This window comes from Elgaria multicarinata, chromosome 2 (assembly GCF_023053635.1).
Source record: "Elgaria multicarinata webbii isolate HBS135686 ecotype San Diego chromosome 2, rElgMul1.1.pri, whole genome shotgun sequence".
NCBI lineage: Eukaryota > Metazoa > Chordata > Lepidosauria > Squamata > Anguidae > Elgaria > Elgaria multicarinata.
In genome coordinates, this window is record NC_086172.1 from 83,892,149 (window position 1) to 83,916,854 (window position 24,706).

General features: G+C 47.0%; 1 protein-coding gene across 1 annotated transcript in view; it reads left to right on the plus strand.

Moving 5' to 3' along the window:
• The window catches only part of B4GALNT4 (beta-1,4-N-acetyl-galactosaminyltransferase 4), a 202,267-nt gene extending 178,856 nt beyond the window's left edge, over nt 1-23,411 (plus strand). The window contains exons 11-20 of the mRNA XM_063117037.1: nt 847-956; nt 2,954-3,054; nt 3,996-4,078; nt 6,223-7,504; nt 8,653-8,966; nt 10,083-10,236; nt 13,378-13,450; nt 13,553-13,706; nt 16,976-17,102; nt 22,467-23,411. Coding sequence (XP_062973107.1) covers nt 847-956; nt 2,954-3,054; nt 3,996-4,078; nt 6,223-7,504; nt 8,653-8,966; nt 10,083-10,236; nt 13,378-13,450; nt 13,553-13,706; nt 16,976-17,102; nt 22,467-22,581 — 2,513 coding nt within the window. The 3' untranslated portion in view covers nt 22,582-23,411. The remainder of the gene's footprint in view (nt 1-846; nt 957-2,953; nt 3,055-3,995; nt 4,079-6,222; nt 7,505-8,652; nt 8,967-10,082; nt 10,237-13,377; nt 13,451-13,552; nt 13,707-16,975; nt 17,103-22,466) is intronic.
• Nucleotides 23,412-24,706: the final 1,295 nt, after the last annotated feature.

Here is a 24,706-nt window from a genome sequence, read left to right on the forward strand (position 1 = left end):
TGAAAGCATTAAGTGGAATGATCACCTTTGTGTTGGCCCTTGAGATTTTGGGAAATGGAGAGGGGGTGGCTATTCCTGCAAGACTGGCTTATATTAGAGGCAGATCTGGCCTTAGAAGAAGACCTTTTTGCCAAGAGTGTTTTAAATCTCAAGTAATTTTTAGCCACACAGTCATGGCCTCTCAGGGAGAAGGTTGCCCACAATCTAGGTCAAAAGCAGAAGACCGTCTGGAATAGCAGACCACATAGTCAAGGCCACCGGTAATACCTGCAGGCCTGTCTGTATTCTGCACGGACTCTATTCCAGTTTGGGTGCCAAGAACAAGAGAATTCTGCTACCAGTAAACATTTTGCAAATTAAGATAAGTGTGTATAATTGCTTATTTGAAAAAATGTGTTCCACGAATTTTACTAGTTTGCACAATTTATTCTGGTTTCCTAGTGGTGGGGCGGAGCAAGGAGCTATTTGGAGCACCTATGTCCCCACCCCTGCATCCCATTCCATCTCAATCTATAGAAATCTTAGGTCTGTTTCTCTCAAACAGCCGATGAGGCAGTAAACTTATGTCCAGATTGTATCACTTCATACTTCAGACAAGGGCTCACATGAATGTGTGCTCTTCCTCCATACAAAAAGAAAACCCTACTAACAGAATGCTAGAAGCCAGGAAGAAGGGTTTTTTTTGGGGTGGGGGTGGCATTTACCCAGGGTGTAGAATGCAAGATAAGTCTAGGGCAGGTGGTCAGCCAAGTTGACTTTGAATGGACTCAGGAACCTTGTGGTAGTCTGGGACGGTCTCCTGGTTTGATCCTGTGACTTCCTCTGACTTAACTGCCTTTTCCTCAGCTCCCCAGATTGAGCCGTCTCATGTCGAGAATGTGTTGGTGCCCTGTGCTTACAGCCCCACGTATGTGGTGAAGGACTTCCCCATTGCCCGCTATCAGGGCCTGCAATTTGTAAGTGTCCCATAGACTTTAGTGCCCCCTTTCTTTGTCCATGGAGAGGTATCTCCACTCTTTTTGACATCATTTGTCGCTATGCATCTGTCCAATGGAATGAAGAGACAAAGTCTCAGGATTTAGTTTTATTCCTTGAAGTAGCCTGACTCATTTCAGCCCTGTATAATAGATATGGGCCTTCTTCAGATGCTAAACCCAAAGCAGACGGGGACAAAAACGCACGGACATACATTTCAAAATAAAACATAGAAATCAAAAATCATTATAATAATAATCACACTGTGATAGTGCAAGGACAGCAGTGGTGACCAGCAGTTAAAAAACACAAGCAAACAAGATGCACCAGACTGATCTCCTGAGAAAACAGAAAGAAGCATCTTTTAGCTAAAGTGTAGTTTAACATTTAATCATGTGACAAACAGTTTTCAGGGAAGCATTAAAAAGAATTGGCACATTATAGAGAACATTAGTAGTTGCCAAGAAATGCCTATGATTTCTTTCAAAAGAACAAGGAATATCAAGGACATGCAAATAAGAAGTGATTTTAGGCAGTGTTAAGCAGATACGCTACAATGTCGGGCCAGGCGCGATGCCGCCCGCTGGACATCATCCATGTGGGCGTTGTGGATATTGTAAATACACTTGCAAGATGGCGGAATTCGAAGATCTGACTGACCAAAACAATATGCCTGAAACAATTTACATGTCGTGAGATTTATGCCCCTGTAACAAACGCTGTGTGGGGGAAATGACTAGGGCTCTTAAATTATGGGTAGGGAGAGCATCTTTACAACATTAGAAATAAGAAGCAGGGCACCCCTTTAGTAGGACATTTTGTAGAGCAAAATATCTCTGCAAAAGATATTAGCTTTGGGGCTTTGCAAAAAAAAAAGTTCTACAAATGACAGTAGAACCCTACTACAAAGAGAACTTGAATGGATTTTAAGGTTGAAAACTCTGACCCCTGGGAGCCTAAATGAAGAAGTAGAGTTTCTTTTTGTACAGCACAGGACTTTTGAGACACTCTCTAAGTATATAGTGCATGTCCCAAAGTGGGAGAACTTCAGTCTAATCAGTAACAAAAAGGATAAAGCTGAAATGTTTCCCCATATATGTATATAAATGACCGCATATCAAACATGTCACCAGTTGCAGGATTCATCTTGGAGACATATTTTTTCCGGAGATCTCTACAGGCATTTTCAAAAATATTGAGTAAGCATACAAAGGTGTTATTGCGTTATAATGATTTTTAACTCGTACGTTCACGTGTTTTTATCCCTTTCTGTTTCTGATTCAGCCCCTGAAAAGGGCCCGTATATATTATACAGGGCTGAAACGCATTGGCTACTTCAAGGAATAAAACTATGTACATATTTTCAACATCCTGAGGCTTTGTCTCTTCCTTCCATTGGGTTATTTTGAATATACTCCAGCTTTGCGGGGCCTTACGCATCTGTAAACCGGTACATTGTGGGGAGGGAGTTATACCTGTAGTAAACCAAATCCAAAAGACATCATGGCTGGGTCCCTGCTGGCCAGCTCCATTAGTGGGGATCGGAATGTTTTAGCAGGGATGGGAGAAATACTAGCGATCCAGGAAAGATGGAGAGGGGGCAACTCAGGATGGAATAAAGGACACAGAGACCCAAAAAAAAAAAAAAAGGTGGGGAGGAAGGATGGGGAACTGCACTGGATGCCACCTGAGCACTAGTAGAAATCTGTTTTGGTTTCTGCGCCTGAACAGGCACAGCATGCTGCAGTGGAAACTTGCTTCTGCCTATGCACAGGCAGGTGTAATTCCCCAGTTGGGTGAGCTTGTGCACATGGGCCCCATGGGCCGACATGTGCTCTAGGATGTGCCCCCGGAAGGAGCCCCTGCCCCTGCAGAATGTAACGCATCCCTTCCCTCTTCCTCCTCCACCCTCTCTGTAGACACTGGAAAACATACCTACTTTGCTGTGACTCTTCTCACCAGGTTGCCCCTCCCACAGGTCTACCTCTCATTTGTTTACCCCAATGATTTCACCCGGCTCACACACATGGAGACTGACAACAAATGCTTCTACAGGGAGTCCCCGCTCTACCTGGAAAAGTAAGTGCAGAGCGACAGGGCAATAAAGCATCTGGCGGCCCGGCTGCAAAGGGAACTGTGGACCACCTGTCAGGGCCCTTGTGTTGAGATGGACGGTCTGTCCTCTCCTGGCAGATGGCATGGACACCTGAAATGCAAAACGTGGATGTGACCAACAAGTATTTGGCCCTTTGGGCCCTTTGCTGTGTATGACTGTAGAAGGGCAGGTGGCAAAGCTGATCTTCTGTTGCATGGACAGACACTATTGTTTGGGGCTGGGGCTGGGGGAGCCATCCAAGCCCATTTTACCGGGCTACCAAGTCATCAACTTAGAGCAGGAGATTTCGGTCACTGATGGATCAGAAATGGCAGGTGGGAAATGCCACTCTTGTGCCCTTGGCCCTCTTTCCCTTCCAAAGTATCCTTAGCATTCCTAGCCGAATTTGTACAGCCGCCTTGGAGCTTGATCCTCTTCAGGAGATGTCAAAGGCAGGTGCAAATTCCAACTTGGGAGCTGTTCTGACTTGGGAGCCAGCTCTACGGCACCAGCTCTGAGTTACTGCCTCTCCTCCACTTTCTGATCCCATTATACTGTATGTCATCCGCGTGCATCTATAGCAAGCATGGCAAAGGCGGGATTTGTGGCCTCTGCTGCTTGGGGGCTCTAAAGCACAATTTCAACAATAGCCTCCGTGTGTGTGTGTGTGTGTGTGCGTGCGCGCGCGCACAGGTGTCTAATGAAGCAGGCTGTGGACTACAAAAGCTCATGCCGCAATATGTTCACTGGGTAGTGTTTTTTACTACAGCAGGCAACCCCTCTGGAATCTGCCTCTGTGAAAAGTCACCTTACTGCCCCCTTAACCATGCCCCTCTCCTAAGCTAAAGGCCACAGGCTACCCTTGGGCAACACAGTCCTGCATGCCCTTGTCTTGCCTCTGAGATGTCGCTGCTTGTCCCTCCAGATTTGGCTTTTACAAATACATGAAGATGGACGAAGAGGAGGAGGATCCACACCAGAGAGCCTTTCTCTTCCTGAATCCAGAGAGTAAGTGGTCCCTGGGAGTTCAGGCTTATGCTAGCCAGGCAGGGGATGCTCAGGAGCATCTCTCTGCCCCTGTGTGCATGTTGCTGCTGTAAAAACATGGAAGGCTGTTGTACCATCTGCTTGCAGAGTTTGCATCTCCAGCCTTGGCAGGTTATGTCCCTGGGCAGTGATGTGCAACAGCTTTCTGGGTGAGGAAGGGAAAAGAACTGCAGGCCGCTGGAAAGACGTGGAGGGAGAAGACATTACCTCATCTGAGCATTCTGCAAGAGCAGGGCTGCTTCCCAAGTTTTTTTCTCCCTCTCTCATAATACTAGAAGCCGGGGTCATCCCATGAAGCTGATTGGTGGGAGATTCAGGACAGATAAAAGGAAGGACTTCTTCACACGGCGCATGGTTAAACTATGGAATTCACTACCACAAGATGGGGTGATGGCCACCCATTTGCATGGCTTTAGGAGTAGGGTGGATAAATTCCTGGAGGAGAAGGCTATCAATAGCTAGTAGTCATGATGGCTAAGTAAAACCTCCAGTATCAGAGGCAGTAAGCCTGTATACTCAGGTTGCTGGGGAACATGGGTAGGAGGGTGCTGTTGTACCGTGTCCGGCTTGTTGGTCTCTTGTCAACAGCTGTTTGGCCACTGTGCTGGACTAGATGGACCCTTGGTCTGATCCAGCATGGCTCTTATCTAATTTAGTTCTGCACAAAATTACCTCCTACCTCTATTCTTAAGCTTCATCCCTTTTTGGCACAAGCAGTTGTTCAGATTAAAGTAGTATCCACCATTTCTACAACCGAGCACCATTCGTATATTCACAACACGGCTGACTTCAGAATGCATTTACATGGGTACTTATTAGCCTTCCCCACTGACTCCTGTTAGCTGCTCTCGTTAGGTCTCGTGAAATCGACTTGAGATCTTGGTGGGGCAGGGTGGTTGTGCATGTGCTCCTGGCTGCCTCTGAAGAAGGACATGGACAGCCCCACCCCTCCTTGAAGCCATTCTTTGCATGGGCAGAAGAATATCTGACTCTTTGGGGTGTTTCTTGTCTCTTTGCTCCTACCAACAGCTCTGCTGCAGGTTCCCAAAAGCTCACCCAGGCAAGCAGTTTCTGCAGTCCAAAGGCAAAGTTGTCCAGAACCAATTTGTGCTGAGAACAACCTTGCGATTACCTTAAAACACAATCAATACTTTCCCCACTCTAAATCTTGTCTGTTGCAGCAAGAATATTAGCCCTTCAACACCTTTGGCATGCAGCCTTGACTCCTCTCAGTGAATTTATATGGCTTTGATAATTAGTATGGGGGGGAATTCTCCCTTGATTCATCTGGTTGAAATGTATGAAGGTTTAGGGCAGGATCGTGCCACCCCAAATCCTAATTCTTTCCCAAAGAGACCAACGTTCTGCATTTCAAATTAATTATGCAAATGTGTACTGTGTGTACATATTTTCTCATTTTGCATGACACAGTTTTGTTAGCCTATTTAATTTTGATTCCACGGAATTTGCTGGCCAGGGCAGATTAGAGGCACTGGAAGAGCTGTATGTAAATGGAGGTCATAGTGGTGTGTAGCTTGGGGAACATGACCAAGGCCCTGGGGAAAGGACAAGTGGCCCTTCAGAAGCAAATAAATAAAAATAATAATAAATCCCTCCACCCCCTAAATGTTAGAACCATTCACAGACATTGCCTACACATTTCAGATATATTACAGAACCATAAAGTCCAGGAACCTTTTTTTTAAAGGGTTAATTTCCTTGAAAATCTAAATTGTGCATAAAATTCTATGCTTGCAGAATTACAGAAGAGGAATCAGCTTGGATTAAGGCAAAAAGTTTGTCAGTGCATCACCAAGCACCTTACCTTACAGTCATAGCAATGGCGGTTGCTGATCCCAGTAAATAGTGGGGTACAAAGCCTTTGCCTACCAGTTCCCTACACTCACCCTGAATACCTTTTTCCTGCTTTCTCTCCCTGAGACCTCCTGCAGCCCCTTCCCTCCTCAACTGCCTCTGACAGGCCCATCCAACTTAAGGCTTCCTTCCTTGCCCCATTGCCCTCCAAACCCACGTACAGTCTCCCTAGCAAGCACACACACACAAACCCCAAGATTTCATCTGCTTTGCCCATTATTATTTTCTAGATTTTCTTGAAGAGGAGGAAGGAGCTGATAGTCCTGAGCCCACTGACCCTGACGCCAAGGACAAGAGCCCCAGTGTGTTGGATCCACGTGTGTTCCCTGGAGTGAAAAGGAAAGAAAGGCCCCAAACCACAAAGGATTATGGGAACAACATGGACTACTACACCTTCCACCAGAAGCAGAAGAGGTTTAAAGAAGAGGGGGCCCCGCCAGGGCGGCCTGTCCCCACAGGCACGAACAATGGGCCTAGCCTGAGTCCTGTGGCTCCCTCCAAGGGCTTCCAGGCCTACGAGAATGCTGCTCCTCTTGGAGAACAGGTGGTGGTCCATGGCCGGTCCCTCCGCTGGGCACAGAATGAAGAAGATGAGGAGAAGGGAAGGAAGGAGGGTGAGCCGAGGCTGCTGTCACCATCCAAGCGGGGCAGCTCCCTCGGCCTCCAGCCCCACCTCTCTGTGCCCTTCTTTGCTGGGAAGGCCAAGCAGCAGGGCATGAAGGAGGAGAAGCAGCCCAAGAAGGAGGCCAAGAAACCCCCAGAGAAGGTGTATGTGACCAGGCTACAGCCCAGCAAGAGGAAAGCCCCAACCCAAAAGGATGTTTTCCCTGGAGTCTTCCTCTACCCCAGGCCACCCAGGAAGGTGCACTTGAACTCCAGAGTCCTTCAGCGGCGCCCCGCTCCCTCCAACAAACTCCATGCTCTCCCTGGTCATAGGACACCTTGGCTCACAGGCAATGCCTCCAGGGAAACAGACCCTTCTAAAAGGAAAAGCCAGCGGGCTGGACGGAAATGGGATCAGCTGTACAATCGAGAGCCCCCCAAGGGTAGGAGTAAGCAGAGGATGCGCCCCAGTGCCGCAACACTGCCTGAGGAAGGGCTGTTCAGCAAAGAGACCTTTGAGGTCACCACCCCAGCAAGGACTACTTTAGACTACAATTCCTCGGAGGTGGTGCTGTCTGAAGGCGTGCGAGTGACATCCTTCCTGCAGATGTCAGAGATGACAGAATCTCAGCAGGAGGAGGTTGAGGGCCCAGAGAAGGCCCAGGAGGAGGAGGTGGAGGAGGAGCTGTCTGACTATAGCTATGAGAACTCTGAGCTGCAGCAGAGCTGGTTAGAGGACTCCATCAATTGGCAAAGAACGTTCAGCGTTAGCCCTGTGGACTTTGAGCTGCTGCGCTCGGACTGGAATGACCTGCGGTGCAACGTCTCAGGAAACCTGCAGCTGAGCGAGAGTGAGGTGGTGGACGTGGTGGCCCAATATATGGAGAAACTCAACGAGAAGAATGGCGGGTAGGGAGAGGAGATTGGGAAGGGGAGATGATATGTAGGGGCTGGAATGAGAACCTCCCGCCCCAGTTCCACTCAGGAGTTGTGCACTGGTAAATCTCCATTCACTTTTAGGTAGCTGGCAGCTACTTCTAAACATGGTAACGGCGGAGAAGTCACCAACGTAACTTAATTGAATCTGCCAGAGTGACTGCACTACCACTAACTTTAGAACATAGAGGGGTAGATAGGGTTGTATATAATGTTAGCCCCATTTAGAGTAGACCCATTGAAATGATTGGGGCTTACATTAGGCTAACATTGGATACAACCCATCTTGGGGCAATTGCCATAAAATATAGTTTTTCCAGAAGAACTCAGACTTACAGTGAACCTTTCTGCTCCGAGGCGGTGGTCATCCTCCAGTTTTATCCAGCCAGAACAAGTCCCAGCACAGCAGCTCTTCTTTAGTCCCATTCCTGACAAGCCTAAACCCTTGTTCCTCCTAGCATACAAAAGCCAGATGGTTTGAGGAAGGCCTCACCCATTTATGGGACTGCCTGCAGCAGCCTTACACCCAACCAGGTTTCCTCCAAATGTTTTGGACTTCAACTCCCATCAGCCCAAGCTACCATTGTCAATGATCAGGAATGCTGGGAGTCATCATCTGATACATTTGGAGGGGACCGGGCTGGGGAAGGCAGAATCCCATTGTGTTGAGAAGTTGGGTCACTGTGTAACCCGTTTCATAGCTCACCTGTCCCTGGTGAACTCTTCAGGACTGGACATGTTGAATCTGGGCCTATACAAGAAGATTGCTGTCTCTCTCATTAGCAGCTTCAGGGGAGCATCCTGCGTATTTCAGGGCCACTTCTAATTTACCCTTAAAGATCCTAAAGAAGGAGAAGGGTTTCTGAAGGGACGACAGCTTTGTGGCAGAGCACATGCCTTTCATCCAGAAGGCCCCAGCTTCAGGACCTGCCATTGCCAGTTAAAAGGGTCAGATAGCAGTTGATGTGAAAAGCCTTTCTTGTTGAGAACTGCTGTCCACCAGAGTAGTCAATACAGGGCTGGATGGACAAATAAACTGACCTGGTGTAAGGCAGTTTCTTATGAAGAGGAGGTTTCGTCTGGTCCAGGACTATGTCCACTTTCTCTTCTCCCACCTACAGCATCTACACCCTCCTGCGGATCATCAACGTGGAGAAACGGCGAGACACAGCCCGGGGCAACCGCTACCTGATGGAGCTGGAGCTGATGGAGAGAGGCCGGAGGACCGTGCGGCTCTCGGAGTACATCTATGTCCTGCTGCACCAGGGCAAGTCCGAGGACAGCACTGAAGTCAACCCAGAGGGTCCTGCAACTGTGTCTGCTGAATCTCAGCCACCACCTAGTGCCTGGAGCCTGCTCTACGGAAAGCCCATCCTGTGCCGGCCTCTGCGGCTCAGCTGGAGGCACGACGTTATGGTGCATTTTGTGGTGCCAGGTCAGAGACTGTACTGTGCATCCCGGGAATGAATGACTGCTTTCCTAGGCACGAGTCAGGTGGGGCTGGGGAGGTAAACCGAGGCTGGAGACCAACAAGAGTGAGTTTCATTAGAAAGTTGGGAATGGTTTGGGAGATGCTTCATTTTCCCTGGTGTACACATACATTTATTTTATCCTACAGTCACTTCAGGTCAAACAGGTTTTGTAGGTTTTCCAGCAGTAGAAGAACCCACAAAGCCTGTTTGTCATAGAAGAAATTTGGAAAATTGTATATATCACAGACAGTGATCCTTTTTTCATAGTGCCTTTGTCTATCTGAACAAACAAATGTCTGTCTCCAGGCCAAGTAGAACTTTGATTGAGATGTTGGCCAATTCATATGTTACCCAAGTGGTTGGGTTTCTGCTTTCCCATTGTTATTTCCTATGGTGATCTGATGACATATGAAATGAAAAAAGTGGGGACACTAGTACAGAACTAAGATCCGTCCCTTCCACAAGAGTTCCTCATTTCAGAAGTTATCAGAGCAACATGGAATTCAGACATGGCGAAATCAGGCACTAGACATGGCTACTTCCAAGATTTTTTTCCAGGTTTAAAGCCAGAAGGAGGCCAAGGTTTATCTCCTGCTCTGTAAAACTCACAGTGGCTGCTTTATCCCATAGAGTGAGCAAATACTACAAGCATGACTGCATAAACCACACAAAAAATGGGGGGAGCCATATCCAAAATGATGAATTCCACAACCTGTATTAGTTATAAAAATGTGCTTTTGTTTGCATATAAAGAAACCATATTCTGTGGTGAGAATGTGAAAGAGCTAAATATATCCTGATCAATAGGTGATAAGGAAATGACACTGGTGCTTAACTTCACATTTGCATCCTCTCGCTGTATAATTAGTTCCTTCTTCTGCTAGAAGTATACTGAATTGTTGTAAGCTGAATACCTCTGAAGTCTTGGCGATGTATGACACACATGTCGAGAGCACTTATTCTCTTGCCACGGCTGTATGTCCATATCGATAATACAAGCCCGTCATGGAGACGCTGCCCCTTGAATAGTATACTGAATGTGTGTTGACATGCCAACAGTCCATGCTCGTGTCTTGCAGTGAAGAACCAAGCCCGCTGGGTGCAGCAGTTCATCTCAGACATGGCCAGCCTATACTTGAACACCAAGGATGCCAACTTCAACGTTATCCTGGTGGACTTCGATAGTGATGACATGGATGTGGAGAAGGCACTTCAGGAGGCTCACCTGCCCAGGTACCTTAAGCAATGATGGAAGCTCTGGAGGCTTGTTCACTAAGCCTGTCTTGAAGCTGCCCAGCTGTCTGTTTTCTGCATTGGACCACTAATGCTATCCAAACACATTTCTTTGCATTATACAGTTGGCTACAGACAGCCACTAGGGAGATGACTGAGGCTGCTTAAATAAAATCTATTGCTTGATTTCTTCTTCAGATTTTCCAATCATCATGCATGACTAGGCTGGGTTTCTTCCAGTTATGTGTGTGAATGAGGCTTGAGTAGTGTGGCCGCATGAAAAGGAGGACAGGGCTCCTGTATGCTTAACAGTTGAATAGAAAAGGGAATTTCAGCAGGTGTCACTTGTATGCATGCAGCACCTGATGAAATTCCCTCTTCGTCACAACAGTTAAAGCTGCAGTAGCCCTGCCCTCTTTAGCTAGAGTGACCAGATACAAAGGACGGCAGGGCTCCTGCAGGTTTAACAGTTGTGATGAAGAGGGAATTTCACCAGGCGTTGCCTGCATACCAATGGCACCTGCTGAAATTCCCTTTTCTATACAAGGTAACAGCAGAAATGCCCCAGCATATACATGTGTAAGGAAAGAGGAGCCAACAATAAAATGGAAAGCAGATTCCCCCCTTAAACATGAAGCATATGTGCACACACATGAGTAAGAGTGAACGAATGAGTGTATATGTGTATGTGTGTGAATGCACGTAGCTACAGCCACTTCTCCATTCAATCTGTGTTTTGATGACACTCTTGCTTTATGAGCTGTTGCCAGATACCAAGCAGATGACTTAATCTGCAATTCATATACTTATGTTTGCAAGTTTTAATCAGCTTAATTGGTGGATTAAGCCTGCAGTTTACTAGATAGTACCCCTTACTGAAAACAGGAGAACTTGCTTCTGTGAGTAAGCATGGTTAGGACATCACTCTCTGTGTGTTTCTGTCTTTATTTATAGCATTCTGCCCCCGCCCCCATTCTTCAGCCGAAAGAGCTCCCTGAGCAGCTTCCATAAGATTCATTCATTCACTCATTCAAAAGGAAGCCCAAAGCAAACAATACATCAATAAACAAGGGAATAATAAAATACATCCAGTATTTTAACCAAATATATATATATACACTTGTATATCTATCCCACCAGCCAATAGACTAGCCATGCAGACATACTGTTCAAGGAAACAAAGCCACCCTAGGGCCAGCAGAAGCCAAGAGAAGAATTGGCATAACTGATCACTACAGTGGGCTAAATCCAACATTGCGCAAGAGGACATCCACTTGCACAATAGGAGTTTCCCTCCCCCTCCTCCCCCCTGCACCCACCTCCCCACACCAAATCTGGTCCAGCAGGGGCTGCAGGTGAGAATGTACGGGCTTCATTAAATTCATTCTGTCCATGTTTCTCGGATCGTCGGGCATTTTTCTTTCCATCATCCGCTCATTGATGGAATCGGATTTTTGACAGGGATGTACAAGAATTTCGTTCGTTTGCACTTGTGTAAATGCACATTTGTACAAAAACGTTTTTTTAAAAAATGGTGCACAAGTCCTCCCAATTCGGAAAAAGCCAGTCTGTTGCGGAATCCGCAGGTCAGATTCATAGAAATCCAAAACCATTTGAATCCATTGCTGATTTTTCTGAGATCCCTAACTGCAGAGGGGAGGGGAAATTCAATCCACCAGAGGTTCCCATTGTGCTTCCAGAAGGACGCTGTTGGATACAATCCAATTACAGCACAGGATACAAAGAGCCACTATACTCTGAAATCCCCTCATGTCAAACCTGCCCTCTTAGCACAGGATAACGCAGAGACGGAAAAAGAGGAGGCAGCACACACTCCTCTCACCACAAGCCAGCAATGCCTCCAGCAGTGGTTGTGACTTCATAGTCCATCCCCATGTGCTAAGGGCACACTTCTTCCAGGTTAGGGGGCAACACGACAGCCTCAGCCACTCACAAGGCTTGATGTTCCAGACAGGTCTCTTCAAGAGTCAGCTGGACTCCTCGGGTGTTCCCCCCAAAAAGTGCACCAGCGCAGTCCCTTATCTTACTCTTCCGCTGCCATTGTAGTAACAAATAAGACAGTCCTTGCACACAGGCTTACAACTGAAAAGACATGACAGAAAAAGGAGGGGGAAGGAAAAAGGGACATTATAACAACTAGCTAGAATGGAAACAGTTCAGAGAGAGGAGGAGCCAAAATGGAGCTGGTGTCTCTGCAGAGCTGATGGTGCAGCCTGTAATTGACTTAAAACTGTAACAAGGTCCTATGTATATTTACTTGATGAGTTCAGTGGGGCTTATTCCCTATTAAGCATGCAGCCTTCATCAATAAGAGTCCATCTTAATTGGTTGGGCTGTGAATTAAGGAATGGTTACTTATTTTCTCTTGGGGTTCAGGTATGTTGCTGAAATAGGTAATGGAACGAGAACATCACAAGATGTAGTGATGGCCACCAATTTGGGTGGCTTTAAAAGGGGGTTGGATAAATTCCTGGAGGTGAAGGCTAACAATGGCTGCTAGCCCTGATGGTTGTGTGCTATCTCCAGTATTCGAGGCAGTAAGCCTGTGTGCACCAGTTGCTGGGGAACATGGGTGGGAGGGTGCTGTTGCACCATGTCCTGCTTGTCCATCCCTGGCCGATGGCTGGTTGGCCACTGTGTGAACAGAGTGCTGGACGAGATGGACCCTTGGTCTCTTCCAGCATCAGGGCTCTTCTTATGTTCTTAAACATTAATGATAGCCTTTTCTTCTAAAAAAAAAAAAAGCAGTAATTTAATTTTCTTCATTAAATTATAAACTTCCTTATCTTTTCTAATCATTCAAAAAAGATATCTGTAGTGAGATTTGAGTAGTATACAAATGTATTTAAACTTACCTGATAGTTAATCAACTAAGAATGTTTTAATTGGTGGACAGCCCTAATTTTTCCTTGTCTCTACCCAGCCTAGATGGTAGCTAAATGGTCTTATTCCGCTGGTGTACCTATATCTGTTTCCACCTTCCTAAAATTGGGAAACTCCTGGGGGTTAGAGGCAACTTAAGACATATAGAGCTTTGTTCTGCACCAGCTCCTCCGTCCCCTGCTCATCTCCGCACCCTTCCTTCCTGCGAGCTGTTACTGGTGTGTATCTTCTCCTCAGGTTCCAATACTTGAAGCGCACCGGGAACTTTGAGCGCTCGGCAGGACTGCAGGCCGGGGTGGACTCCATAGAGGTGAGGACTGAGGGGAGAGGGGGTGGCTCTTCCCAGAGACCTGCTCCGCATCGGATTGGACACCCAGTCACAGCCTGTCTGTGCTGCTCTTTGATCCCTCAGGATGCGAGCAGCATTGTGTTCCTGTGCGACCTGCACATCCACTTCCCCCTCAACATCCTTGATAGCATCCGGAAGCATTGCGTGGAGGGGAAGCTGGCTTACGCCCCCATCGTCATGAGGCTGGGCTGCGGGAGTTCTCCGCAAAAACCCAACGGTAAGCCCCATCGGCTGCTAGGGAAAGCTAGGATGAATGACGGGAGCGGCTGGCACGTGAGGCAGCAGGGCCGGACACCTCGGGCAGCTAGCTCACGTTGTGCGGCTGAAACGGGTGAAATGGCGGAGCATCCAGTTCAGCTGTTGTGCCCTGGGTCCCGTCTAGCTCTCTCACAAGAGCGCTACAGCTGTCGCTCCGGCAGGCACAAAACCTCTCACCTGACACCCTCCTTCAGACTTCATTCACTTTCTCCTCCTCTGCAAAGTGGCATGACTCACAACTCGCTGGTCTTCTGCGAGAGCAGAAATCATGCACAACGGATCTCCGGGACCGTTTCATGAAGCTGTTTAATCAACGTCAGCTCAGGCTTGCCATAGCCCCTGTCAGGAAGGTATTGTGTCCCTGCAACCCAGCAAAGAAAGGCCAAACGATTTGCCTGAGGGCTGCATGGCAGGTTCAGAACAGAGCCCGGCAGTCCCGGCTCCAGCTCCCCTGCTGGGAAGCCCGGCTTTGCCGAGCTTATCTGAATGGCTTTGACGTGACAAGCCCTAAATGGGAACCCTGCCAAGTGAGGCGGCTGAGAGGGAAAGGGGAGTGACTCAGCCTGCGTGTGGATGTTTTAGTGAAAAGCAATAGGGGAGAGAGAGAAAGTGCATGCCGAGATGGGTATTTTTAATATGTTGCGCTCCTGTGCCTTTTTTATATATCAATGGAGCCATGTGCTTATTCTCTTGAGGTCTTCAAGAGGCACAAGATTTGTGCAGTAGGCATTCTCTTTCTGCCAATCATTCATCACCTGAAATTTGGTCCATATTTTTGACCACTGTGTTGAAAACATGAATTAGAATTTCACTGAGGAGGGATGCCATCCTCTTTTCCCAGTGCTCCACCTTTGCTGGGGAGAGAACCTGAAGAAAATACAACTGAGAGTGGCTGAAGGGAACCTTTTTTAAAAAAAACCAAATTATTATTATTATTTATTTATATAGCACCATCAATGTACATGGTGCTGTACAGAGTAAAACAGTAAAACAAATACTACTTTCCCTACCCAACTACACATATGTTTCCACCACAGGGCAGGAGTAGAGATGTACAATTTCCTTAAATGTTGAAGCCCTGTGGGGGGATCATTCCAAAAACCAGAAATTTGGGGGGATTTGTACAAAAATTGCAATAGTTTTGGGGGGGCTTTTTTTGTTTTGTTTTTTACAGATCGAAAGTTACTTTAGGGCACAATCCTATGGGTGTTAGGTAGATTTCACCTTTGGGAACATAAAATGTGATATGTATAACTTGTATAACTTGGTTTGTTCATAAAATAATGATTAAAATTTAAAAAAAAACATTTAAAAGTAAACTTAGAAAACATGTATTGACTGAATAAATGATACTTTTAATATATCGAACATAATCATTTTATGAGCAAACCAAGTTCTACATAATACATTTTAGGTTCCTATTTTATGTCTGACCATAAGGAACTTCAGCAAGTACTCCCTGAAACATATGAAACATCCTAGAAGCCCGAAGAGCTGTAGGCAGAGGAAGGCTGGGGTACAGCGTCTGTTCCTGTTTGTGTGAAATTGTTTTGGGTGGACTTTAGGGAAATCTGGACTGAAGAAAAAGCTATCGCGAGCTTATTTAGCTGTGGGTGGGAAAACTCCCTTACCTATTAGGAATGGTAACCTAACCAAGCATATCTAATTTAAAAATCTCAACCTACTATTTGAAGTGAGATTTTTTCCCCTTGTGTAAGGAATTACCTTTAATAAATATTTTATTTTTTGTTCATTTTGAAAGATTGTCTCTAGTGGTGGTGTCAATCCCATGCCTCTGCCATAGGAACAAGGCTACTGGGTTTGTTTTAGGCAGAGAGGGTTTATTTTAGTCACAGCAGTTTTCAGGAGAGACACAAGGAACTATGCAAGACACCAACGTCCCTGAAAGTCCTCTGATCTCTCTCGCATACACACGCTCATTTTGGCTCCCAAGGCATTGCCTAAACATTTTCAAGCCTATCTTTGCAAGTATAAACACAACAATTTAAAAATTGGAATTCTGGATGCGTAGCAAATTTCACATGTATGGGGCATATTCTCAGTATATGGAAGAGCCCTGAGTGAAGAATGAAACTGACACTAAGTAAGACAGATAGATGGTCCATCTTGCCCAGTCTTGTCCACATTGACTCTCCAGTCTTTCTCAAACTTACCTGGAGATGCCCAGCGATTGAACTTGGGACCCTTTTACATGCAGAGCATATGCTGTATCTCTGAAATATGGCCCTTTCCAAATAGAGAGGTTGGTGGAATTCGTTTGGGGTGTGGAGCTTGGCACTCCCAATTTATTTTGTCCCAGCACCACCATACATGCCCCTCCTGCTCTTCCTGCTGATGCTGACACAGGGAAGGGGAGCACAAGGGGTGTGCGTGCAGCAGGGAGGGAGGGAGAACTCCCTTCTATGGCATTGCCGTGCCAGGCACACCCCTCGTACTCTCCTTGCCGGTGTCAGCATTGGCAAGGAGAGTGCGAAGGGTCGCATGGGGTGTGCGCAGCGGAAACTCCCCCCCCCTTTGGGGAACTGCGGTGTTCCACAAATTGCAGCTGTAATTGGCAGAACATCATGGAGGGTGGGAGAAGTACCCAGACTTTGGGAACAAATCCCCAGCTCTGCTCACAAAGGCAAGCCGAGCCAGGAGTGTTGCAGGAATCAAGCCCTAAAAGGGCCAGATATTTCCACGATGGACATCCCTATTTCCAAGCCTATAGCTCTCAGGTATTGTCAGGGAGTTTCCCATCAAAGTACTAGCCAGGCCGGAACCTGCTCAGCTGGGTATATTCAAGGTATATGGCCAAAAGCGGGGGGGGGGGACTTTTGGCCGTCCAATTGTTTTGGCCTACAAGTCTCATCAGTCCTAGCCAGTATAGTCAGCGGTGAGGGATCATGAGAATCGTAGGCCAAAACATCTGGAGGGCCACAGGTCACCCAACCCTGGCCTAGAGGGTCCTCAGTTGCTTTCCAACCTTCCTGGTTGCAAGCCAAAAGGCATGACTATCTATCTGCCTCTGGCTTCATTCGTGAAAGCTTCCCACTGACCACTTTGGTGTCTGAACTGCAGAGGAAAGTACTGAAGTCTGTATGGAGGCAGTTTGAACCTAAAAGGAGGCTTGCAAATATTTTTACATAAATCCAGGCCTGAGTCGGCTTTGAAACTTTTCCTTCCATAACTAGATCTGGGGATCACTTTTGCTTCATCTTTTCTCAGGCTACTGGGAGGTGAATGGCTTTGGCCTCTTTGGGATCTACAAGTCCGACTTCGACCGCATCGGGGGGATGAACACCGAAGAATTCCGGGACCGCTGGGGTGGGGAGGACTGGGAGCTGTTGGACAGGTAAGGCTGCTGTATGTGATGGGCCTAGAGCCCCCAAATCCCCTTATCCTTCTGGGGAGAGGTCAGAATGATGTATTTTGCAGGAGAACAAGGCAGATTTCTTAATCTGTTAGAGAGCTGGGAATGTTTGAAGGAGAGCCCTGTTTTGAGGTCTCACAATACCCTGCTGCTGCCTCTGCGCAATCATCGCAGCGAGGGGATGGCAGCAGGGAAGAACTAGTCTGCACCATGCAGAAATATTCTGTACACAGACCTCAAATACTCCTGCATGCATGGAGTGTATTTAGGACCAAACTGTTCAAGGAAGCACATTGAATTCTCCAGCATCTCTCACCTAGCCCCTTTCTTAAAAAGAAATGGTGGCAAACAGCAATAAGGGTAACCCTTTCCTTCCCCTGTGCCTTGCTGTTTTTTAATTACATTCTTGGGAGGCTGTGTGTTCTCCTGCTGTTGTACTAAAGCACACATCTAGCTCCCCCCTTTGCCTGGAGAAGGGCAAATGGCAGCGCAGCCCTCCCCTGCTCCCCAAAGCAAGGCTATACCTCCTCCATCTATAATATGTGGACAGGATGTTGTGCCATTGACTTTGAAAAGGCCCGGGGCTTTCATGCAAAATCTGAAATGTGATTGGAGCCTGCTGTGACTGTGCAGAAATGCCCTTAGGCTGTCAGTCGACTCGAAGATTTTCTTTTCAAGAGGCGTACACCATTTCCCAGCTCCTTGTTGCAGGGTACAAAGGGCTAGAATACTGCATTCACCCTTGATTTTAACCTCTGCTTAATAAAGTGGAAACCAATCTTTGGCAGCAGGGTTTTGCAGCAGGAATCTTGGAAAGTCGCTGTGTCTCTGCCTTGCACTGGGAGGGGTGAAACTTTCACAGATCTTCCTTAGTCATTGGATATGTCATCCTCCCATTACTTCAGTCACGCATGCTTTCTTCCAAGAAGAGCAAAAGAGCCAAAACCTAGATTCCCAAGTATCTATCATTTATTTATTTTCTTCTTTTTTTCTATGCTGCCTTTCGAACAAATTGGAAGGACTTTCCAATGGTCAAAATATCTTTGGCAACTTTAGCAGCTGCTTTAGGAGAACCACTGAGCAAACCAAAGAGAATCCAAGGTGGAAGAAAAGTCAAATCCAAAGTCCTTCTGCAGGGCATAAGGTGGGCTTGGGGGGGGGGGAAGCTGGGGCCAAGTTATGGCGCCAAGTTGGTGCCACTTCCCCCTCATACCTGCACTTTCCCTCCCCTGGGGTGACGTCAGGTAATCCTGACGCCAAGAAAGGAGCACCGCGTTTCTGAGTGGCCATGCAGGGACTGGAGCTGCCCCTGCCCTCTTCCTGGTGGAAGGTGGTCAATCACAGGTTGCCTTCCACCGGCCACCACCAGGCCTCGCCTCGCCTCCGCTGTGACTCTGGAGCATGGCAAGGGGCTGTCTTGATGCCATCTTGTGCATCCTCATCTCACTCCAGAGAAAAAAGTCGGGGTAAGTCCCCAATGTTTTTTCTCTGCAGCCTCGGCGGAAAGCCCCAGGCTGGGTGTGTGATTGCAATGGCATCCTATGATCGATGCTGCGCCACCATGCATCCACCCCAGGGCTTTCCCAGCATTTAGACAGCCCCCTGGAGAGAAAATAAGTATTCCAGCTCCAGGGCTGGCATACTTCCTCCTGTTCCAAGGGTATGTTGGAAAACAGGATATACCCCCCAAAACCACTCCTTCCTGCTGTTAACAAAAGGGGATTCCATGCCTGCAAGGAAGAGGCTTCTGGCGTTAGATCCCCACCCACCCCACCCTCTGCAAGTGGAGAGGAAAATACACACCATTCTGTGGTCCCTGGGACACCCTCCCAAGGACCATAGGATTGCAGCCTAAATGGACGAGTAGGTTCCCGTGCCCAACGTCACAGAACTCAGCTGCTTTCAAGATCCCTTTGCTGATGTTGCCATTGCTCAGAGGCAGGTGCCTTCACCCCTTCCAGTTTGCTTTGGTCCCTTCCGCTCTGCCACACAGTGAGTCTTACAGAACAGAAAAGCAATGTTGATCATCCCCCCACCTTTCTTCTTCCTTTCTCTTCATTTATGGAGTTTTATTTATTCATGCATACATTCACTTATAAAACCATTTTTCAGGACCTAACAGTGGGGTAGGTGGCAAGACCGTGTACAAAATTTCATTAAATATAAAGAATCATAAAATATAACTATCAAATTAAAGCCACCATACACAAACAGAGGAGAAGCAATCCCAGTAATTAGTTTTTTTAAAAAAAAAGTGGACTGAAATAAATACAAATTGTTTTCAGTTTTTTCTTTAGTATTGACAAGAATGGGGCCACACACATTTCCTGGGGGAGAGAGTTCCTTAGGTCAGGGGCCACCACCAAAAATCCCAGTTTTGTTAAAGCTGTTCTGTCTGTGGATTTTGTTATAGCCATTCAGTGTGTTTTGCAGATTTCCAGGGTTCTTTTGTTCCATCATCTGCTCATTGACGGAATCTGATTATTATTTTTTTGAAGGATGTATAAGAACTGTGTTCCTCTTTGCACTTGCACAAATGCAGCCTTGCTCCAATGCACATTTGTACAAATTTGGACTTGGGCACCCCCACCTTGCCCAAATGTAAAAACTGATCTGCAAGTCTGTGGAAGCTGCACGACTCAGAGAAAGACAGTTATCAGTAGAATTTGCAGGTTGAATTCATAGAAATCTGAACTCATTTGAATCCACTGCAAATTTCTCTGACACCCCTAATCCCTGGTGCTCATCACCCATCATCTCTTATCAATGGACCAGACAGCAAGGATTTAGCAGGCTTATACAAGTGCAGGCAGTCCTTCAGATAACCTGGACCCAAATCATTTAGGGGTTTAGAAACTAAGGTCAGCACTTTAAATTAGGCTTGGAAATAAATAGGCAGCCAGTATAACTGGTGCAGAATTGTAATGCTTAGTCATTTACCCATTACTAGCATTCTTCCTATTGTACCAACTGAAGTTTCCAAACTATCTCTTAAAGTTTATCTGCTCTGCAGAACTGACCCAGGCAAACAATATATTTACCCTGTGGTAGCTTCCCCCATAGGGCAAGTATATTGAGAGGAAGAGAAGATCAAAAAGCAGCACGTGCCGGCTATGTCCATATGGGTCAGCCTGGAAGCTGGTTGGGGAAAGTGCCACCATGTCACAATTGCGGTTTTGGATTTAGCCCCCAGAGTGATCCTGCTTCTCCAGGGGGGCAATCTACACCGGTGATTTAGTGCTGAGGGAGAGGCGTTGGAGGTCTTTTGTGACACATGATGTTGTTGCCAATCCACAGCCAACCAGCAGCTTCCCTCTTGAAAAGCTGCATTTTCTCAAAGTCCTTTTAGTCCGTATTTTTCATGAAAGTTGTAGGCGGTTTCATCACAATGTGCCCCGATCTTCTGCATTAAATCCTGGGGATGCCTCTATGATGTAGCTGTGACCTGACAGTGATGTGGTCAAGGTCTGGGGCCGATCCTCCCCGCCACCCCAATTCATTATTTCCCCCCGTTGGCACTACTGTCGCCAGTCATAGTAACTAGCCTCCCTGTTTCCCATTTATAAAAGTGCTACAGTGCTATTCCTAGCCTCCACAATTACGCAATTGTAGCTTTCCCCAGGGAGATTATCTAGCCCCCGTTTCCCATTCATAAAAGCACTAGAACACTATTCCTTAGCCTCCACAATTGCGTAGCTGTAGTTTTCCCCAGGCAGAGTATCTAGCCTGCCCTTTTCATTTATGAAGCCTCCAGAATTGCGACGTAGTTGCTTTCCCAGTGGTTTTCTAGCCTGTAGTTCCCATTCATAGGAGCGCAGCAGCCGTGGGGAGCCTGGACAGGGGCAGGAAACAAGCCTCTCCCATTTGCTGAGCAGCACCTCTGGGCTTGATTGCATTCAACTCTTCCCTGACTCCACCGACCCAACCCCAAAGTTTCACATCTGATATACTCTGCTTTTCTTGCTTCATGTGCCACTGACCAAAGCGATTTCAAGAAAATTCAGATATAAGCAGGAAGAACTTCTGATTCCATTGCCCCCAAAGGCCTGTTTGGACTAATAGCAAACAGCCCAGGGATTTCCATATTGCTTGTAGTTGTCACGCTCTCTTAAAGCTGGTGTAGCTGTTAAGACAGCTTATTTATTTATTTAAAACATTTGTATCCCGCCCTATATCATAAAGATCTCAGGGCGGCTAACACACACAAAGCCCATAACTGTTCACACGAGTTGAAGTTCTGCTCATGTCATCAGTATTAGGTCAGAAGGCCAAGCTCACATGAGATCACACCATCAGCTCCTGTAACCAGAACAATTGCAGGTGGCTGCTTTTGTGCTCCCAGAAAGAAGAGCCATGATCTTATGCAAGTTTGCCTTTCTGATGTTATGCTGCTTATGAAGATGAACCACTTGCTGGAGCAGTGAGCAGGCTGCAGTACCAGCTGTATCCGCTCTTAAGTCAGCATGTTCGACTCAGCTGCCATCTGGAGGCAGGTCCTAATGACGACGGATGAAGAAGGCAGAGTTGGTTGTTAATTAGAGTTCTTTATTTTGGCAGTCTGTGGCCAAACCAATTCATAGGAACACACTCGCAATATGAAAAACATACGCATAAAATATGCTACTAACAACAAAGTCCTGTATACCCATGGGTATTAAGTATTTGCCCAGTCAAAAGAATTTCCTTTGCCCTCTGGTTCATGCTCAGGCTCAAGAAAAGAAGTTCCAGAAATCTGGAATAGCCAATGAGAATACCTCTCAAAATACCATGCAGTGTAAGTCCCACAGAGTTTAATAAGACCTGCTTCTGAGTAAGTGTGCATAGGATTGTAGCCATAGTTGTTTGCATTTGATGTGCTGATGATGTCCTCCAGGGTGTGCTCTTGGAGATGTAAAGGGGTATAATTCAGGAGGCATTCTCTAAAACAGGGATGGGCAACTTGTGGCCCTCCAGATGTTTTAGCCTACAACTCCCATCAGCCCCAGCCAGCATCGCCAAATGGTGAAGTATGATGGGAGTTGTAGGACAAAGCATCTAGAGGGCCACAAGTTGTCCACTCCTGCTTGAAAGGGTGTTTTCACACATGCCCTGACACTTAAAAGGGGGCTGTACTTCAGCCATTAAACAGGTGTTAAAACCTAGATTTCCTAGAAGGGATACTCCACTTCTCTTTCATATTTTTATATATATATCTTCATTAGCAACATCCGCACATGGCACAAATAGTGTGCCCAAGCCAACACGTGGTTTTGTGTCCCGTGAAAATGGTCTAAGGCTCTATTATAAATGGACTGAATCTTTCTCTTGATTTCCTTCTGCTTGTCTTGGTTACTTCCGTTGTTCCAGGGTGCTTCAGAGTGGGCTGGAAGTGGAACGTTTGCGACTCAGGAACTTCTTCCATTACTACCATTCCAAACGTGGCATGTGGAATTCGCGCAGCAAGAAGACACCCAAAGAGTAAACACCAGCCCTGCCATCAGCCAAACCCCACTCCAAGCCCTCCTTAAGGGGTGAAGAGAAGCAGCACACAGCAGCAGCCACGTTGGCTTTCCTACTGCGACTCGGCACAGCTTCCATGCTGCTGCAGGGTCGCTTCCGGACACCACATCTGCCAGTCCTCGCACAAGGGCGCTCGGAGTGGAGGGTTTCTACAGAGCTACTTAAAGCAAACCATGTTTACTTTGGGATTTTTTGTGACTTTTCTTAAGGGATCTAATTTCTTAGTCAGAAATTACATTTATTAACTCAGTAGTACTGAAAAGTGAGGATTCCTGCTAAAGGGAGAATGGGACACGCCTTCCAGTATTACTACCAGCCTGGAAAGGGCTGGGGCAGCTAACACAAAGTTCATACTACTGCCAGGGGAAGGCCGTGGTGATTCTGTGGCTCGCTTGCCTCATAGTGGGGTCTCCTAGCTTTAGCGTCTGAAGTGGAAGGGAACCTCTTTAGTGTGACAAGCACTGTTCACTCTTTGAGGTACCTGCTGAGCCCCACACACGTTTGTGTCAAGAGAGAAGCTCAGGAGAATTCAGTGTCCGGAAAGGATTTTGAAAAGAGAGGTGAAAGACTCGGAGGGGGTGTTTCAACCTTCCCAATCCAATGCTGCTTCTTTTGCTGCTCCAGCCCTGCAGCTCTATCCCGCCTCTGGCAGATAGAGGCAGCCCCAGATTCAGGGCCTGGGATCTTCTTACATATACCTGCTTCGAGGGCTGATGGAAGAGCTGAAAACAGCCATTTCCCATACTGGGGAAAAGATGTTCCCCTGAAAAGGGAGCGGGGTATGGCTGTGACAGTGCCCTTCATAGCTCTCAGATACCAGCCAGTTCACATGCAATTACCCTACCAAGGGAACTGTGAGGGCAAATGCCTTGCGCTTCCTGTCCTTCCACATCTCATCCGAAACCGAACTGGCCCCTCGCCCCTGTCTGGGAGATCCACAGCGTCCCAATGGGAGAGCATCTTCCAGTTGGGAAAGTTACTGCAGCTCTCTTTCGGACATAATAGAAATGGCAAAGGAACAGGAACCACGAGGCACTGCCACTTCCTTTCCCCACCAAGGAACAGGAACCATGAGGCACTGCCACTTCCTTTCCCCACCAAGGAACAGGAACCATGAGGCACTGCCACTTCCTTTCCCCACCGTAACATTATTGCATCTGAATCAGCTGCTCCTTCCTCATTTGCTTCCTTTCTTCATCTGTTGTTTGGGGCTTGTTTGTTTATTTTAACGTGCGGAACAAGAGTGGCTGAAATGGCCACAGCAGGGAAGAGAGCAGATGAGTTTCAGCATAACTGTCAGCAGAAGAGAAGCAGGAATTAATGAGGAACCCTGAGAACCCATAAATGCGGACTTGCTAAGTGAGCCTAAGCTAGCTGTTCCTGCCCACCATTTGCCACCTCACTCGTGTATGCAAATGGGGGAAAGGCAGGCACATCTTCATGCTGTGAGCACCACCCCAAAAACAAACCCTCTCAATGATTTTTGGGGAGAGAGCGCCTAGGAAACGCAGAGCAGGGGATGAATGAATGGACCTGACAGGAAGCTGCTCATGTTTCCTCCCACCCATGTCTATTTCTGGAGCAACCTCCTCCCTTTACGCACAAAAGACTCCAAGCATGGAGAATAGGTGAGATTTCACTACCTTCCGGTTTCATCTTCGGTGTGCTGTGGGTTGGAGTATCAAAGGAATGATGCAGGAATCAAAGGAAGGGAGGGCAAAAACAATATTTCCAAGCTAATTTCTGTGAAATTATGAGGTAGAAAGCTGTTTTCAGAAAGTTATGTCTGGTTTTGTTTTTTTGTTTTTTATTGATATTGTTATTAAAAAATAAAGTCAACGTCTTGGTTCTGATTTTCCCAGATTTCAGTTTTGGTGCTTTGCAAATGCATTTGAAGGCATCATAGTGGCAGCCTGCCTGTGCTGTTCCTCTCCTACTGTAGTTACGCTTGCAGTAGCACTGGAGAATTGTGTTATGCCAATACTGGCACACTCAAACGGAGGCCTCACATACTGTAGATGACCAGGATGACTTTACCCCAGAACGGAGTGCTGCACCATGTGATCGACAGGTTTAGACTGCAGTCC